Source organism: Natator depressus, chromosome 2 (genome assembly GCF_965152275.1).
Source record: "Natator depressus isolate rNatDep1 chromosome 2, rNatDep2.hap1, whole genome shotgun sequence".
NCBI classification, from domain to species: Eukaryota; Metazoa; Chordata; order Testudines; family Cheloniidae; genus Natator; species Natator depressus.
In genome coordinates this window covers 83,249,569-83,267,402 of record NC_134235.1, presented here as the reverse complement: position 1 = coordinate 83,267,402, position 17,834 = coordinate 83,249,569, and the positions used below count along the sequence as shown (strand labels likewise).

At 42.7% G+C, this 17,834-nt stretch overlaps 1 protein-coding gene and 1 long non-coding RNA gene across 5 annotated transcripts in view; one reads left to right on the top strand and one right to left on the bottom strand.

The window, feature by feature from the left end:
* The window catches only part of DLGAP1 (DLG associated protein 1), a 620,850-nt gene that overhangs the window by 584,276 nt on the left and 18,740 nt on the right, over nt 1–17,834 (top strand). For all 4 annotated transcript variants that reach the window (XM_074944555.1, XM_074944554.1, XM_074944556.1 and 1 more), the window contains one exon: nt 6,988–7,079. In XM_074944555.1, coding sequence (XP_074800656.1) covers nt 6,988–7,079 — 92 coding nt within the window. The remainder of the gene's footprint in view (nt 1–6,987; nt 7,080–17,834) is intronic.
* The window catches only part of LOC141982469 (uncharacterized), a 64,528-nt gene that overhangs the window by 40,519 nt on the left and 6,175 nt on the right, over nt 1–17,834 (bottom strand). The gene's annotated exons all lie outside the window — the stretch shown is intronic.

Below are 17,834 nucleotides of genomic sequence, written 5' to 3'. Positions count from 1 at the left end.
CCAGAAGCAGTTAGTTTACAAAGGGTCTCTCTCCCCAGGCCATATCTTAGCAAAAGTTTCGCTCTACAGGGAGAGAATTTGCATTCCTTTCATCTCAAGGTATTTCCTAAGGAAAATCCCATATTCACCCATATTGTTCCAAAACGACCTTTGAACTTCCAGAAATTGCATTAATCTTGTTTTCGTTCTAAAGAAGTTCCATACAATCTTACAATAGTACATAAACATTTGCATTTGTAATACAGTGAACTCCAAAGATATTAACCCTAGTTCAGTAAGTTTTAACTTCATTCACTAAAGTTTAACTTAATTCTATAAAGTTCAGGATTTTACAGGATATTGTCAATCCATCACACCTGTAATTGCAAAAAAAGGGGCTTTGCCCAGTGAAGGCATGGTCGGTGTTGTATGCAAATTCATCATAGAGGCAGGAGGTGGACCAGTCCTCTTGGTGATAGTTAACTAAACATCATAGATATTGCTAGGTTTCAGAGTAACAGCCGTGTTAGTCTGTATTCGCAAAAAGAAAAGGAGTACTTGTGGCACCTTAGAGACTAACCAATTTATTTGAGCATAAGCTTTATACTTGATTCACCTTCTCTGTCTGGCCAGTCATCTGGAGATGATACACAAAGGAGTGGACATTTAGTAACCGGAAGGCCTTGCACCTTCAGCGCAAGATGAACTGTGGTCCTTGATCTGATTTGATGCAATCAGGAAACCCATGGAGACGAATGATATGCATTTCTAGGAACTGAGCGGTCATCTTGGCTGAGGGCAAGTGGTCACAGGGGACAAAATGTGCCATCTTGGTCCATTGATACTGCCATGTAGCTGTTGGATTCAGGGGGTTCTACAATGACGTCCATGGTGACAGCGGCCCAGAGCCTGGATGGGGTTTCTGGTGTCACAGGGGTGCCAAGCAGCTTAGTAGGTGGTACCTTAGTATGGGTACACAGGTCGCAAGAGTGAATATAAGCTCCAATGTCAGCCCACATTCAGGGCCACCAAAATAAGCAGGAGGCTGGACAATGGGTTTTGAGGCACCCAAAATGGCCTGCTAGGGGGGTTATTGTGATACAGTTACAGGACCTCCAACTGCAGAACGTATATGCAACCATCAATATAAATTATTCTGTCCTGCATGAAATGTTGTCTCTTGGTCCTGATTCTTGATCAGTCTGGGGGGTCCATTCTAAAGCCTTCTGGGGAGAGGATGTACGCTCAAATAAATTTGTTAGTCTCTAAGGTGCCACAAGTACTCCTTTTCTTTTTGTGGATGCAGAGTAACACGGCTGCTACTCTGAAACCTGTCATTATTAACAAAGTGTTCAAAGGTTGCAGATGCATTAGTTATTCTGAATGGCACTACCAAGTATTCAAAGTGCCATAACGAGTCCAGAAGGTGGTCTTCCACTTGTACCCATCTGGATATGCACTAGGTCGAGTGTGGTGAATAATCCACACAGGTTGCTCATGATCCAATAGATCTGAGATTATCTGGGAATATCGGTTTTGGTTCAACACACAGTAATCAACACGTTGCATAAATTCAGTCATAACGGACCTTCACCCTGGGCTTCTGGTCAATGGGGCAGTTATAATCCCAATACAGAGGTAGTGTGTCTACATTTCTTTTTTGAAAAATGTCATCATAATATTGGTATTTATCAGGAATGTGTGAGGCCGAAGCTGGGGTGGTCCCCACTTGCCAGCTGCCGCAATCTGGGATTCGTTGAAGGGAGGGATTGATGCTGCCTGGGATGGTCTCCCAGATCCAATAATTCATTGCTGCCGATGCATAGGCAGATCTGTTGGCAATGCTCAGAAAATATGCTGAATTTCTGTTCCTGACAGAGACTGTGGGGCTTGTGCCATGCCAACCAGGTGACCCCCCAAGGATTAGTGAGGAAGTGTGGGGAACAAATCGCATTGAACTGTATCACCTCTCAGTGGCCCTTGATTACAGCGTGCAGGGCACAGTCTCCTGAGTCATCGGCCCCAAGGATAAGAAGGTTCCAGCTGTAGTTTCCATGAAATCTGGTCTAGGCTTCTGCTGGATGGGGATTCTCAGGGCCTGGAGAGTCTTCGATCCACACGGTTGTCAGTTGCATCACTATCGATGAACACAGACTGTGGTGGGATCCACATGACCTTGCCTGGAATGCGTAGCTGGATCTGCACTTGAAGATGCAGCAAGGACCCAAGTGAGCCTGGATGGGGTCCCATCAGGAACTGGGGGATCATTCCAAAGTATAGTTTCACATTTGTACCCATGCCTGGTCCCCGACAGGGCCTGGGCACATTCATTTCCCAATTATCTCCTGGCGGGCATCTGCAATGGGTACAAAGCATGTTTCTACTGTGGCAAGCCAGAGCATACACATAGGTTGTTGCACCAATGTCATTCCTTTTCCTTGGTGGTTAAGTGCCAGTGTGTCAAGGCCAACCTGCGTGGGTCCAGGGAGTCGAGCCCAGGGATACTGTCTCAGGACATGGTCAAGGTGATGGCATAACTCCCCTCTTTTCTTCTCTCAACTTGCGCAATCGATTGTCAACAGGGAAGGATAGCATCAGGTTGATAAAGGCATCCAGGTTTGCAGGAGTTGGCATGTGGGCTAGCTTGTCCTTAACCTCCTTGCTGAGTCCTAATCAAAATTGGTGCAGCTGGACCACCTCGTTCCACTTGGCGTCCACTGTAAACTGTCAAAAGTGTTCAGCATACGAGGCAGCCGGCCCCTGTCCTTGTCGGAGCCTTATCAGGGTGTCTTCAGTTGGCCACCTGTGATGGGAGATCACCAAAAATCACAGAAAAAGCCCAAAGGAAGGTGTTCCAGTCAACCCAAATGTTGGACTATTTCACTTGAACAGGGAGAGACCCAGTCCAGTGCCTCACCAGTCAACAAACTGATTACTAGTCCGATCTTGGCCTGCTTGGTGGGGATGACGCATAAAAAGTAGATGGCACCAGTTAAGGAATCCCTTGAATTTTTGGCGGTTTCCATCCAGGCGTTTGAGTCAAGGCACGCCAGGCCCCTGTTTGAGTGGTTGAGCCACCATTCATGCCTGGAGTGTAACATTCTTCTCTTGCAAGCAGCTCACTAATTCGCAGGGGGCTTGGTTTTCTGCCAAAAGTTGCATCACCTGAGCCCACAGAGCATGAACCTCAGTCTGGAGACAGACGACCTGCTTCTGTGGATCTGGTGCCCTGTGTGGTGTGCTAGGCAGCAGGAGGCCCATCCCTTCCATCTTACTACTGGGGCATCGTCTGATCAGAGGCAGTCTGTGCAATCTATTACAAACTGGGTTATGGGCAGTCAGGCTAGCGGTCAAAGCAGGAGTCAGGGACTGGGAAACAGAATCAAGGATTGGAACCAGACTCAGAGACCGAATTCAAACCCGAGTCAGAACCAGGAATTGGAACCAGATTACCTGGAGTGAAGGAAGGCAAGAGCAGAGCTGGGTTTAAGGCAGGAGCAAAGCTGGGACAGATCTGGAACAAGGCGAGGAAAGAGGGACAAAAAGAAGACGGCAGTGAAGCAAGAACAAAGCAGGGTCTGTACCAGCAGCAGGTCAGGGATTGGCCTTGTTGCACACACAGCTTCCTGGGACTCCCTCCATGCTTAAATAGTAGCGCCTGAACCAATCAGCATCACAGGGGGTGCTGCCATTCAGGTTTTCCATGGCTGGCACATCCTGTGGTGCCTCGTCTCCCAGGATTTACAGTGCAGTGATCTTGGCTGTGCTGTGGCTGCCAGGTGGTGGCATGGAAGTGTCAGTCACCTGGAACCCTGGACACCTAGGTTCTAGCCCACCAGGTCCGTACGCTCAGGGGTGTGGAGAGTAAGGACATGTCTACACTTACCGGTAGAGCAGCACAGCTGCAATGGATGCAGTGAGTGTCAATTTAGCGGGTCTGGTGGAGACACGCTAAATCGATGGGAGAGCACTCTCCCATCCATTTGTGTACTCCACCTCCCCAAGAAGCATAAGGGAAGTCGACAGGAGATCTTCTCCCATCGACACAGCGCAGTGTAGCCACCGTGGTAAGTGGATCTAACTACGTTGACTTCGGTTACATTATTCACATAACTGAAGTTGCGTAGGTTAGATCAATTTACCCTGGAGGTGTAGACTAGCCTTAAATTTCTGCAGCCCTTGAAAGGATGCAGCTTATTGCTTTCCTTGTACCCTTAGTTCCTCCCTACCCACTTGCTTGCAGGAGGAAGTATCCAGATATCTGGGCCTGTGCTCAGCACTAGACTTGAAACCAAGATCCAGATAGGCTGAGCAAGCTGGGGAGCCCTTAATTCTTCTTACTTTCCTAATCAGTCATATAAGGTGTAACGATGCTGGTTCTGGCGGGACCCAACTGAGAGTGCCAATTTAGGACAAATTGCTTCAAGCAGGGCAGTTACAGCCCAAGGCTGGGGTTTTTCCACTTTTAAGGCAAACCAAACCAGCCAAACAGAGCAGACTTTGGTCTTGCCCCACTGGCTAACCACAAGTCACAAAAGCAATTCCCTTAGACACTTCAGTTTCCCAGTATCACCACCGGTGCCACTTGTTATGGGGACAAATGGTTATGAAAACCAATACCCCAGTAAAAGAAAAAAGGTTTTCTTGATCCCAAAGGACCAATCCCCAGACCCAGGTCAATATACAAACCAGATCTTACCCACAACTCACGCTGTTGCCAATCCTTTAGAATTTAAAATCTAAAGGTTTATTTATAAAAGGAAAAAGATATAGATGAGAGCAAGAGTTGGTTAAATGGAATCAATTACATACAGTAATGGCAAAGTTTTTGGTTCAGGCTTGCAGCAGTGATAGAATAAACTGCAGGTTCAAATCAAGTCTCTGGAGTACATCCACAGCTGGGATGGGTCTTTCAGTCCTTGGTTCAAAGCTTCAGTGTAGCAAAGTTCCTCCAGAGGTATGAAGCAGGATTGAAGACAAGATGGAGATGAAGACAAGACGACAAGATGAGGCATCAGCCTTTTATAGTCTTTTCCAGGTGTAAGGACACCTCTTTGTTCTTACTGTGGAAAATTACAGCAAAATGTAGGTTGGAGTCACATGGGCAAGTCCCTGCATACTTTGCTGAGTCACAAGGCGTATCTGCCTTCTCTCAATGGGTCAGTTGTATAGCTGATGGTCCTTAATGGGCCATCAAGAACGCTAGGCTCAGCTGACACCAACTTGTCTGGGGTGTTACCCAGAAGCATAGCATAAATTTGAAATACAGACAGTATAGAGCCAATATTTATAACTTTAACTACAAAAATAATACATACATATAGATAGCATAATCATAACCAGCAAACCATAACCTTGTCTTAGACACCTTATTTGACCCCCTTTATAGAAGATTTGGTGCCACTACAGGACCTTGGTTGCAACAATGATCTATAAAGTCCCAGATTATGTCAATAACATCACATAAAGCAATGGCACAATCTAGCCCTGTGTCCCTCATTTCAGTGAACAACTTTACTGCTGACAAAACATCCTACAGGGGAAAAAATTACAAAGCTAGAAGTAAAATTCTTGGAATAAAAAAAAAAAATCTGTGTGGATCACATTGGAGGAAACCTGAATTGACAACAGTATTGTAACCCTTAATCTAAAAAGACTGTCTAGGGGTCTCTCAATCCATTCTTAAAATAACTGTTGCTGTAAGTAAAATCCGTTTGAACTTAACACTGTGTTGCAGTAGCCATTAAGGGGAAATTTTCAAAGGCACAACTGGCAGTTGTTGTTTGTGCCTTTGAAATTTTCCCCTAAAATGTTGACCTATACTGATTGCAAGTAATTATATTCCTTATCCAAAGTGTGAAAGGCATATTGAAAATACCGCGGGAATGTTAGTTACTTGTAAACCATAACAGTGTCCAGTGAATTTGTCTGTCTCAAGCAACAGTGTTGAGATGCTCCCTTAAACGTTTTGCGAGATACTGCACCTTAAACCTTTCACTGATCCAGGTCTACTACTCACCCAAATCTCAAATAATAGTAACTTTAGAGGGAAATTCAACCATTGTCAGAAAGAAGGAAACATTTTTGTGGCAGGTCTCTTTAATTTTGTTGTTATTTTTCTTGCTGTTGTTAACCAGACCTTTGAAGCAGAGCTATGAAATGTCAGCAGTCCTGGTGTAGACAGTAGAATTTCTATTACATATATTTGTGCACATTGAGCAGTCCTTTACATCGTGAGTAATCCCACTAATTACAGTGGCACTAATTCCAGAGGAAGATTCTTCTCAACATGAGAAGACACACAGAGAAAGATGTTCGCTGCCCAATCCCATAAGAGTTTACAATCCTGCTGGGTCAATGGAAAATCTCCTGTGATTGAATTTTAACTTCAATTTACTTTGTAAAGTAAGCCTAGCTAAACTAGAAAAGTCATATGAAGTCACTGAATGTCTGCATGCATGAATATGGAGAGCAACAAACTAACACCATCAATAAAGAGCAGTTGATAGTTCTTTGAGTGCTCTGCATATTCCCATTTCTGGGTAATGCACTGACTGGTGCAGCGTCATCTCAAAGAACTTGGGTTACAAGTAAGTAACCTTAATTGTCTTTTAAATCTTGTATCTATAATAGTCAGTTCCAGAACCCTAACATTTAAATAAAACAAATTCCTTTAAAAATTTAATTTTAACATCACTTCACATTCATGTTAATTAAAGTGTGTTGTAGAATAACCAGCATCTGTAATACACTGGATAAACTTCATCTGCATTTTGAGAGTCCATCATTGACTTCATAAAAAAAATTAGCACAAAATACTGTTATCTGAATAACATTATAAATGTGCATACCATTTGGCACACAAACTATCTGAGTAGATGAATGTAGTTATGGTACCAGCCATGTGTGTATGTCCTTGGTAATTAAGACAATAATAGTTAAAGTGATTCAGCTGCCTTACTATCTTTCTTAAAAATACCTTCTATTTATATCTGGTTATTTCTTCAGGTTGATGACGCTGAAGAATCCACCAAACCAGGTGAAAATAAAGCAACCAGTAAGTTCCAATCGATAGGTGTTCAAGTAGAGGAGGAGAAGTGGTGAGTAAACATTCATTTGATCTTCTGAATGCACATGTACAATATTCTCTTTCATGCCTTAATAAAAATATCTCAAAGCAAAATCACACCAGTGAGACCAAATATCCAAGAGCCTGGCATGCAAACAGCATCCTTTTGAGTTTTTATGACATTTCGTATTTTAAAAAGTAGATATGAACAAAGGTCCCTGAAGGTAAAGCGTGTACATCTTTCCACAATTCATTATGTTCCTGTTTTACAATTACATTAAAAGTGATGCATGTTCATTAGGAATGTCATATTTTAAAAGGTATAAAAACATTTTCAAAATCTTTTCTAAAAGAATAAACAAACAAACAAAATCTCACTTAAAAATAATATGAATCTTGCCATAGGAGACCATTTCTGTTGATATTATCTCTCTCAGTAAAACACTGTAGTCTGAAATCATAGGTGAATGGCAGCTGAGCAGAGATGTGTGATCGTGGTCTGAACTCAGGACTGGGAATTAGGCTGGCCTGTGTTCAAATGTTGGATTTGAGACTGATCTCTGGAGGGATTTTGACAAGTCAATTAATTTGTCTGCCTCAGTTTCCTTATCTGTAAAAGATGGATAGTAATATTTTCTTGCCTATACTGTGAGGACTAATTATAAAGTAATATCTGTGTTATTGCTCTGTTGACCAATACAGTGACAATACGTATTGCTAGTATTGAAGCTGGTAGTCTAGAATTAAATGCACCATCTTGACGTTTGTGGGTACATGAGTACAAGCAAGAAGCTGGCTTCTTGTACATTTCATCCCCCTACTTGTTCACAAGAGGGCAACAGATAGGTAATATGCAGTGTTGTTGTAGCCATGTCAATCCCAGGATATTAGAGAGATAAGGTGGTGAGAGAGACAGAAGTTGGTCCAGTAAAAGATATTATCTCACCTGCCTTGTCTCTCTAACAAATAGGTTAAGCAGGGGATGGAGCTGAAGTGCATGAGTGCCTGCAATCATGATAAAATTCACCTCCTGGATTGGCTGTTGTTGGGTTGCTGTGCTGGAAAGTTGAGTATGATTCAGTGTTGTGTCTCGCTGATTTTTCAGGAATGGTAGGAGAGTTAAATGAAAAACATTATATACTTCAGAGAGCCATAAAATTGAGTAATTATCGTTCATTGAGATTTTTTGTAACCCATTGTTTTGCGACACCTAAAGTAAAATGTCAGTTTATAAAACCTGAATCTCTTCTAGAGTTGTTTATTAAATTAGTGCTTGAAATAAAAATAAAGAAACCCACCTCTGGCATTTATGCTTCCCCCCCCCCCACCGCCTGGAGTGCACTTCATCTCTGCCAAATTGCCAAAGTGACTTTTACCTTGTACATTTAATCTATGACCAACCAAACACGTAGGGCAAATCCTGATCCCTGCACAAACCTGACTCAATGGGTTTCATATGAGGGTTGGGTGAGGGGCAGAATTTTCTCCTTCCTCTCAGGACATGGAGCACCAGCGGAGGTGCTCTACTGCCACGGCTGCAGAGGTGGACACAGTCCCTGTGATCCCCTTTCAGTGGGGAGTTTTGGTTGGTTCCGTGGGCCACTCTGCCCAAAAGCCACTGGGCAGTAACAAAGAGCACTGTGAAGAACTGCTTCATTCCAGGCAGTGGGAGAATAGTCCCCCTGTGCAGACTCTCCCTGATGGGGAACCCTCTCCCCCCAGCAAATATTTGGTCCTGCTTTGAGCAGGGGGTTGGACTAGATGACCTCCAGAGGTCCCTTCCAACCCTGATAGTCTATGATTCTATGAACCACTTCCAGCTGGGGCCTGGCACTTTCCTATAGTCTGCAGGATTTGGCCCATTGACAGTAGTAGAGAGTGGGTCAGAAAAGTATTTAGCACTAATTTTCTATATTTGACTGTTGCACATTTGCTAAGATGATAACCAAATCACCTACATTATTGTTAAATAGACCAGAATGTCATTATCTTCTACCTGAGCATTTCTGTTGTGGTTCTAAAAGGTTAAGGGGACTTCAGGGGGGAAACGTGAACTGTAGTGACCTTGTTATGCTGTTGCTAAGCAAGATCCTCATTAACTGTTAAAACATCTCTTTCTGGAAGACATTCCTTTATATACGCATCCTGAGCCTCCACCCCCCACTGCTTTTCTAGTGTTAAGTAAATTAGCGCATTTAAATAGGTGATGACAGCCACCCTACTCCTCCCGAAGCACAAAAGAAATAAGTGTCCAAAATAAGCCAACCACTGATAGTAAATACCTTACTTAAGCAGTATTCTTTCTGTTGCTGTTTTTATTGTTCTAGAGAGCAAAATCAAGAGATAGGATTTGCCTGTCAAGGTCTATACTGAGATAGCATTATTTCTGCATTACCTAAGGACAGCTGTGTTTTGGGATTTCTTGCTGATAAAGTTGAAGCTGCTGCTGTTTTGAGCAAAATGGCAAATAGTAATCCATCATGTACTTCCAGAAATGAACTGACTGATAAAAGACAGCAACCTAATAGTCAGAAAATGAGTGCACTTAAGACACAAAGGGCTTATCATCACAATTTGGATTCCTATGCCTTTTGTTAACACAGGGGAGGACTTTTAATGAATATCTCTTAAAGGAATAGACTTGTAAATGGAGTGCATTCTTCCTGGCCCCAAACCACAACATCTATAGAAACACAGAGAACTCATTTCAGATGGATACATGACAAAGAAATAAACCTGTTAAAGAAATCATCTTCCAGGGCACTGAAAGAAAAAGTACAGTAGAAGACTGACTCTAAAAGGATAGATATATTAATCGAATCATTAATCAACGTATGTTGTGAAGCAACAAAATTGCACCAGCCAAATCAACATATGTCATGAAGCAACAAAATTGGCCTCCCTCTACATCAAGAGCCCTCCCCTATGGCATTCTACAAGGTCCATAATTTCTCAACCCTCTCTTTCATTCTATCTTACTGCGTGCTACCCTCAATCTTCACCACCATTCCATGCTGATGAAACTCATCTCTACATGTCTTTCTATTTCCTTAATGACTCCTCCTTCTTCACCTTCTGTGTCTGGACCAAGGAAACAGGAGGGTTTGTCTCAGTTTCTCCATCTCAATGTCTCAAAAAACAGAAGTGCTTCTTTTATACCAGGGGAGCATCCTCAACACACAGCTCTATCCCTTCCATCTTCCTCCTCTTGTAGTGTCTACACTATAGTGTCACAGCTGCAGCACCATAGTGCAGATGCTTCCTACATCAACTGAAGGGGTTTTTCTCCTTGATGTAATAAATCCATCTCTCCAAGAGACAATCTTCCGTTGACATAGCTGCATCTACACCAAGAGTTAGGTTGACCTAACTATTCAATTCACCTAACTACTCATGGCATGAAATTTTTCACAGCCATGAGTGATGTAGGTTGTTCTAATTTTTAACTGTAGAAGTGGCCTCAGACTTCCATTCGCCTCCACTATATGTGACCTTTAATGCATCTTTTACTTATAGCTCTCTTCCTACACTACCTGTGTTTATAAATTTCCTCATCATTATCTCTGCAACGTTGTCCATATTCAAAAATGCCTTGGGTCAAAATCTGTTATGCTTTTTATTCAACCCTGTGTCCTCTTTCCCCTTTATTATCATAACTCTTTCATACTGGCTCCCAAGCCCCAGCTCTGCAATGTCACTCAAATATAGATGCCTTGTCCACCTTTTCACATGTCCAAAGATCACGTGTAACCTTATGAACTGGTTGCAGTTACTCACCTACCCCTCACCCTTTCCCACCCATCATTGCTAACTACATCCCCCCAATCCTCAGATGACCCACTCATTTAAGGGGAAATTTCAAAATTGCTGTCTTCATTTTTATAGGCTGGATCAGGTTCATGGAGACTTATTTTGTGGTCTTTCATTTTCTCTACTCCTCTCCTGATCTTTCCGTTCACCTGTGACTCAATCTTCACCTGAAGGGACCACCTCTAAGGCTTTGTCTACACCAGATACTTGAATTGTTTGGGCTTCAACTACTTGTATCAAACCAATTAAAGCACAAGCTATTCAGTGCACCCACACTAGCCATTCTGAATTGGTTTAAGCGTTGTTCCACATCCTCACTAGTACTGTTCTAGACTGATTCAACTGCAGTGCCCTCACCTGTTGCACTGCTCAATGGTAATTCCCTGTCTCTGCGACCCTCACATTGTCCCCTCCAGCCCGATCTAGGCCTCCATGGTATCCCCTCCCTATCTTTATCCCTATGGTATGCCATTGCCATACCTCTCATTCACATTCTAAGTTGATAACTATAATTGGTTCGCTGGATGTAAGCCTGTCATAAATGGTTTATTAGAAAGAGACATGCAGCCAGTGAAATAACCATAGTTCGTTGACCAAGAATACTGTCCTGGGGCAAAACAGGGGTGTTAAACACCCACATAAGTGCCTTCCCACCTTTCCAGGCCAGGGAAAGGTGCCCTCTTCCCCTGGATACACTTCTGCTCTGTCTAGTACATTAGATTTTATCTACTATGTACACTGAGACTCTTTCACATTAAGGAATAGTATCTCAGTTTTGGTTTTGGGGGTTTTAACCTACTAAAATAGAACAATAACATATTCTAAGAGGCTAAATTACAGAGCAAAATGTTTTCAGCAAAATGTGAAAAATCGACCAAGACTTCTACAATTGCTTTAAATGCTATGAGAAGAAAAGAAAGAGAGCCCTCTTTTTACTCTGGCTTTGTGAGTTTGTGGAGCACAATACTTCCTATGCTGCCTTTTTCACTTAGTATCTAATTTAGCTTAGATGCTGTTGCATTAACATTAAAACAAACTTACATGGGTTCCTTCTTGTGTTGCTTTAACCCAAAAATTAATCTGCCAGCAAATTATTGGATTTTATTGTTTTATGTTTGTAGTCTGTTGTTCCTCTGTTGCAAGTCAAACTTCTCAAATCTTAGATCTTTAGGTGAGGAATCTCCATCTGTACTTCAGCTAAGGTGCTAGGATTCATATTGACTTGGTTCTGATCTGAAGCATTGTCTGTCCCCACTTATTCTGTCAGTGGAAAACATTTCATTGAACAATTCTAAAAGATCATAATAACATAGAACAACAATAGAGGAGTAGAAGAAAGATAGTTACAAACAAAAGATTCCATAACCTGATAGCCCCGTTAGTCTATTACCTATATATGACATGAATCTTGAAGATATATGGTTCGGGATCCTGCCATTACAAGACACACATGTCAATGATATTGAATCTGCTAGCCTTTTCCACAACTTGCTTTGTTTAATTAGCATCACCATAACCTTGGCAGACCAGCACAATACAAGAAACAACAGAACCGATATGTACGTAAAGAAGCCAGTTGAAATTATTAGAAGTGCCTTTGTGAGTTGCCATCTGTAAGATGCTTTGGAACCTCTTGCAGTAGAAATGTAAACATGTTTCTCAAAAGGAACACAAAGAAGCAGCAGAGAGATGAATACTAACGAGTGACCCTGCTGTTGCTGTTCAGAACAGACACTGTATTGTGCCCCAGACCGGTTTATCCAGTCTGCGGTTTCATGGTTTTCTGCACTTAGGCCAGATATCTGTTGTTCTCCAAAGTTGTAATTATTACACCTTATGCCTGCAGGGCACAAACGAGCATGAAAGCACTGAATCTAAAAGCAGGGGAAGAGGCAAGTCCATGAGTTCATGTTTTTAGATCCTTACTCTAACAGTCAGCAATTTACGAAAGCTTTTTTTTCCAGACTTAACTAGTTGTGAATGCTCTGTATGCGTAAAGACATTGTAAACTTTGCACATTAGCTGTAGAAACTCTCCTGCATTATTGTTGTTGTTGTTATATTATTATTATTTATTTGTATTACTGTAGTGCAGTCATGTATGCAGCATGGAATTTTAATTGACATAAGCAGAGAGGTTCTGGATTCAGATAGTAGTTTGTAAGAATAGAACATCTTAGAAATGGGTGGAGGACAGACGTTACTTTCAGGAATAAACAAATATTAGCTGAGGCAGTTTGTATAGGTATGCTCTGGGCACAAAGGCAATGCCTTCCATCTACAGCCTTTTTCGTTGCAATTAATTTGTATTTCTTTGGGACAGGTGTATGCTAAGAAGTTAGGTCAACCCAGCTACATCGCTTAGGGGTGTGAAAAATCCACACCCTTGAGCGACATAGTTAAGCTCACCTAACTCCTGGTGTAGACAGCACTAGGGTGGATGACAGAAGCGCTAGTGACGGACCAGTTCTTCCATTGACCTAGTTAATGCCTCTCAGGAAGATGGATTAACTATGGCAAAAGAGGGAGAACCCCTCCCATTGCTGTAGTGAGTGTGGCAGTTTAAGCATAGACATAACCTTTGAGTTATTTAATTCTAACCTGATGCTGTATTCTGTTGACAAGTCATTTTTCTTCTGAAGGCAGACACCTTTACTCAGTCCAGTGCCAAGAATAGTCTGTTAGGCAAGCATATAGCATTGTTTTTCTTAGATAAAAACAAAGGCAAGCAAAACTAGGCCATTCTCTTTTATATGTTGAGCGGAGTCTGTGTTTGGTGGCACCAGCTCATATTGAAAACATGAAGGATGTACTCCTGAAAGTTTTAAAATGTGGTGCCTCTGGCAATATATCGTCCTGGTAAGCAGAGCTTGATGTTTTCACACGTGGGATTTGTTGTATATTGGAAAGCCAGACTGTTAACTGCAGTTCCAAAAGTCATTCAGTTCGCACAGACGCTAAGGAAGAAGCATATCAGCATCTGACTCGAGCTTGGTCTACACTACCAACTTACGTCAGTATAACTACGTCGATCAGCATAGATATACCAACCTTTACCCCTCGTGTAGACAGTGCTATGTCAATGGGAGGGCTTCTCCTGTTGACATAGCTATGGCCTCTTGGGGAGGGGGAGTACCTACGCTGATGGGAGAAGCTCTCCTGTTGGCATAGTAGCATCTGCACTAAGCACTATAGTGGCACAGCGACACCCATGCAGCGCTGTAAGTGTAGACAAGCCCTAAGACACACAAACTGTGGTGAAGTCACAAGAGACCTCCTGAGGGGCCTGGGGAAGATGTGCTGTCCATATTAAAGGAATTGCTTTCCCCCATGATTGCTGTCCCAGGATATTAATTATCATTAGAAGAGGAATGCTTTTTAAAAAAAAATTTTCTTGCTATCTGTGGATCCTGACTGAACAACTAAAAGGGGACTCTGAGTGTGTGTGTTTGTATATGTTGGTGGCCACTCCAGGAAGAGGGGAGTAATAAGAAATATAAAGTGAGAAAATGTGAAGAAAGAGTTTTGCTTATTAAAGAATAAATAAATACCTAAAACTGAAGAGATCTGTCTACATCATATTTTGTAGTTTGTCAGTGCAAATGGAGCCTATCGTAAAACTTTAATTGGATAACTGACTTTTGCACCACCTAACAACCTTTTTCAAAACAAGTGCACAAAAGCAGCTGCTTCATTAAAAACATTATGTTGTATGATGTAAAAAAAAGTCTCTATAATAAGCTTGACAGATGCAGATAACACCAATCTGTTTTACTGAGAACAAAACAGGTACCATTAACAATTTCCTGCAGACCCTGTGTCTTGTTTTAGTATTGAGGAGCCCCTCCCAACTCCCATTTTGCCTTGTTGTGCCTCTCTCAAAGCTTCATATCAATAGCCATTCTTCTTCTGCTCCAGTAGGATTAAAGAGGATTCTCTTCTAAGTCTGTCAGTGAGGCTCCTTCCCTGGATGATCACTATTAAATGATGCAAGATTCTCCCTCACCATCCTCCCATCCATCACTCCACCAGGGATTAAATACACTTGACCAGATTTTGCTCTCAGTTACATATGGTAAATCTGGACTCACTCTTCAGTGGAGTAATAAGAAGAGAATGAAAATGAGAACAAATGAAAATGAGGTCTGAGTCCAGCCTAGTGCCTCTCCTGTATTCCCACCTGTTAGAAGGCTAGGCCTGAAAATAGAGCCATGGTCTTCGAAAGGTAGGGTTCAAACTGGGCTAGCTGACAGTAGCTTGGAAAGCAGATACTTTCTTTGAAAGGGAGGGAGGAGCAGGAGGCAATTGCCGTCTTGTACTCCAGAATCTATGTTTACATTAAACAATTAAGGGCTGGATTCCCCAGTACACTATTGCTGCTTTGCACTTCTCCCACAATAGAGCAGCTGTACACCTGGCTTAACTTTGGCTAATTAAGGGGGACAGGGCTCTATGGCTACTTTGTATCACTGGAGCTGTGCAAAAGGATTTATGGCTGCAGAGATTATTGTCAGATTGTGAACCAAGTGTAAACTAATGCAGATTCAGACAGACACTATTGCAGACAGCCTGAATTAGCAGTGTGGAGAGGTATGAACTATCTCTAATCATTGCAGGTGGACGTTCACTCTGAAGCCTAATTATATTAATTTAAATGTTATCCTTTTTACTTATTTCATCATTCTATCTCTCTCTGTTCTCCTCCCTAAAGAGGTAGGCTAGACAGCTGCCCCGGTTACTTTCTTCCTCTGTGCTCCCACACAGGTCTCCAGACCTCACTTACTCACAACATTCACTTGACCCCTATATTTCCCTCCATTTCTCTTCACAATCTACAACCCCTCATATTCACCATCTCTGCCATGCCACATTCTCCTGCAACACACTCAGTTGCCTCCTGCAACCCTTCAGTCTGCCTCCTGCCCCTTACACTCCTCTTTGCCCCCTTCAGTTTGCCTCTTCCCCCCACATTCTCCTGTACCCTCTCTGTCTGCTTCCTGTCTCTCACGCGCTCCTGCTGCATCCCCTTTCAAGGTATGTCTACACTGCATGCTTCTTTTGGGAGCGCGGCGCATACATATGCACAGGCCCCCCTAGCATGGGTATAAATAGCAGTGTACCCAGTGAGGCACGGCTTAGGCAAGTAAAGACGTGCCTGAGAAGGCTGTGGGTATGTACTCAAGTACATAGCCTACACAGCTCTCTGCTCGCCCAAGCGGTGCCTCCCTCTCTACACTGTTATTTTCAGCTGCGTAGTGTCCCACTGCCTCCCTCCTGCTGGAGTCTTTCCCCGCCACAGGAAAAAACTCTGGCAAAGAGGCAGCAGGGGAAGGCTCACCAGCTTTCTCTGGTGCCCTTCCCTGCAGCAGGGAAGGACTCTGGCAGCAGTAAAAGGCTCTAGCAGTGGTGTTTCCCCACTTCCTTCCCCTGCCAGACCCTTTTCCTCCCCGCAGTGAAAGGCTCTCACGGCAGAGAGCTGCTGAAGCCTTTCTCCGCTACCTCCAGGCTGCTAGAGTCTTTCACTGACCCATGTAGCTACACACTGCAGTGTGAACACAGCCTGTTTTTCACTGCAGCGTGTAGCTACATGTACCATACCTCATCAACAGTAGTAGGTAGTATAGACTTAGCCTCAGTCTGCCTCCTGCCCTGGCCTTTCTCTGATTCCCCATAGTTTCCTGTACTATTTCCTCAACACACTCCCCGTTCCTCCTCCCCCAACAGTCCCATTCCTGGTATCTCCATATTCTCCCATCTCCCTTACATGCTGACTAAAGGGCTGCTTTCTTCCCTCAGAGGAACCTGGCTTCAGCCCTATTAGAAACAATAGGAGACGAAGGCCATATTTGCTGAGGGAAGCTTCATTGTCATCTACAATCTTAGGACATGGTGATCATCTTGCAGAGGGTAGCCTGTGGCTTTAGTCCAGCTGACAGTAGTGGGAGATGGTGGCCATTATGGATATGGGCAGAAGATTGTGATATTGAGGGAGGAAATTAGAAAATCCCAGAATCCCTTAAAAAAACAATATTGTGAGAAGAAAAGAAGGACTTGTGGCACCTTAGAGACTAACCAATTTATTTGAGCATGAGCTTTCGTGAGCTACAGCTCACTTCATCCGATGAAGTGAGCTGTAGCTCACGAAAGCTCATGCTCAGATAAATTGGTTAGTCTCTAAGGTGCCACAAGTCCTTCTTTTCTTTTTGCGAAATACAGACTAACACGGCTGTTACTCTGAATATTGTGAGACTTGCAATACAATTATGAGAGTTGGCAATAATGACTTTTTGTGAAGTAAATTAACCTATTCATGATTGAGATACATTAGAAATTAACATATAGAATATTTATGCTGAAAAGACTTTTCCTTACCTGTGCCTTCATAAAAATGCTTTATGTTATTAATTTGACGGTCATAGCTTATTGGCAATCTCAGCAGAGAGGCAAGGACTGAATGTACATGGACACTGAACTACCCTGGCATCTACAGGTGATAATATTGACCGGTGAAGCATGGTTTCTCACTTCTCCGGCTGTGCCTGCTTAGTGCATAGAGAACTTCAGGTCAAGATTTTCAGAAGTGACTAATAATTTTGGCTGCCTCAGTTTTTGGGAGCCCACTTAAGACATCTTAAAGGAAGTCTTAGTCAGAGAATGGAAGTTCAACACTTCCTGAAAATCAGGTTCCTTTAAAGTGTCTAGTCTAATTGGACACCCAAAGTCGATAGTTATCTCTGAAAATCTTGGCCTAGTCTCCAGGCCTGTCAATCCAAAAACCATCACAAACGCTAACTTCAAATCATAATGGGGGGGGGGGGAGGGTGGGAAATGTTTGTTTTAAGAAAAAAATCTATGCTGATAAATATTATGAAAAAGAGAAATCGGTCTTTCTATTTAAAATCTATAGCAGGGACTGCCATTCCCTCAGTCCTTGCAAAGAGAGGCAGAATCTTAGAATATCATCTTTTATTGTATTT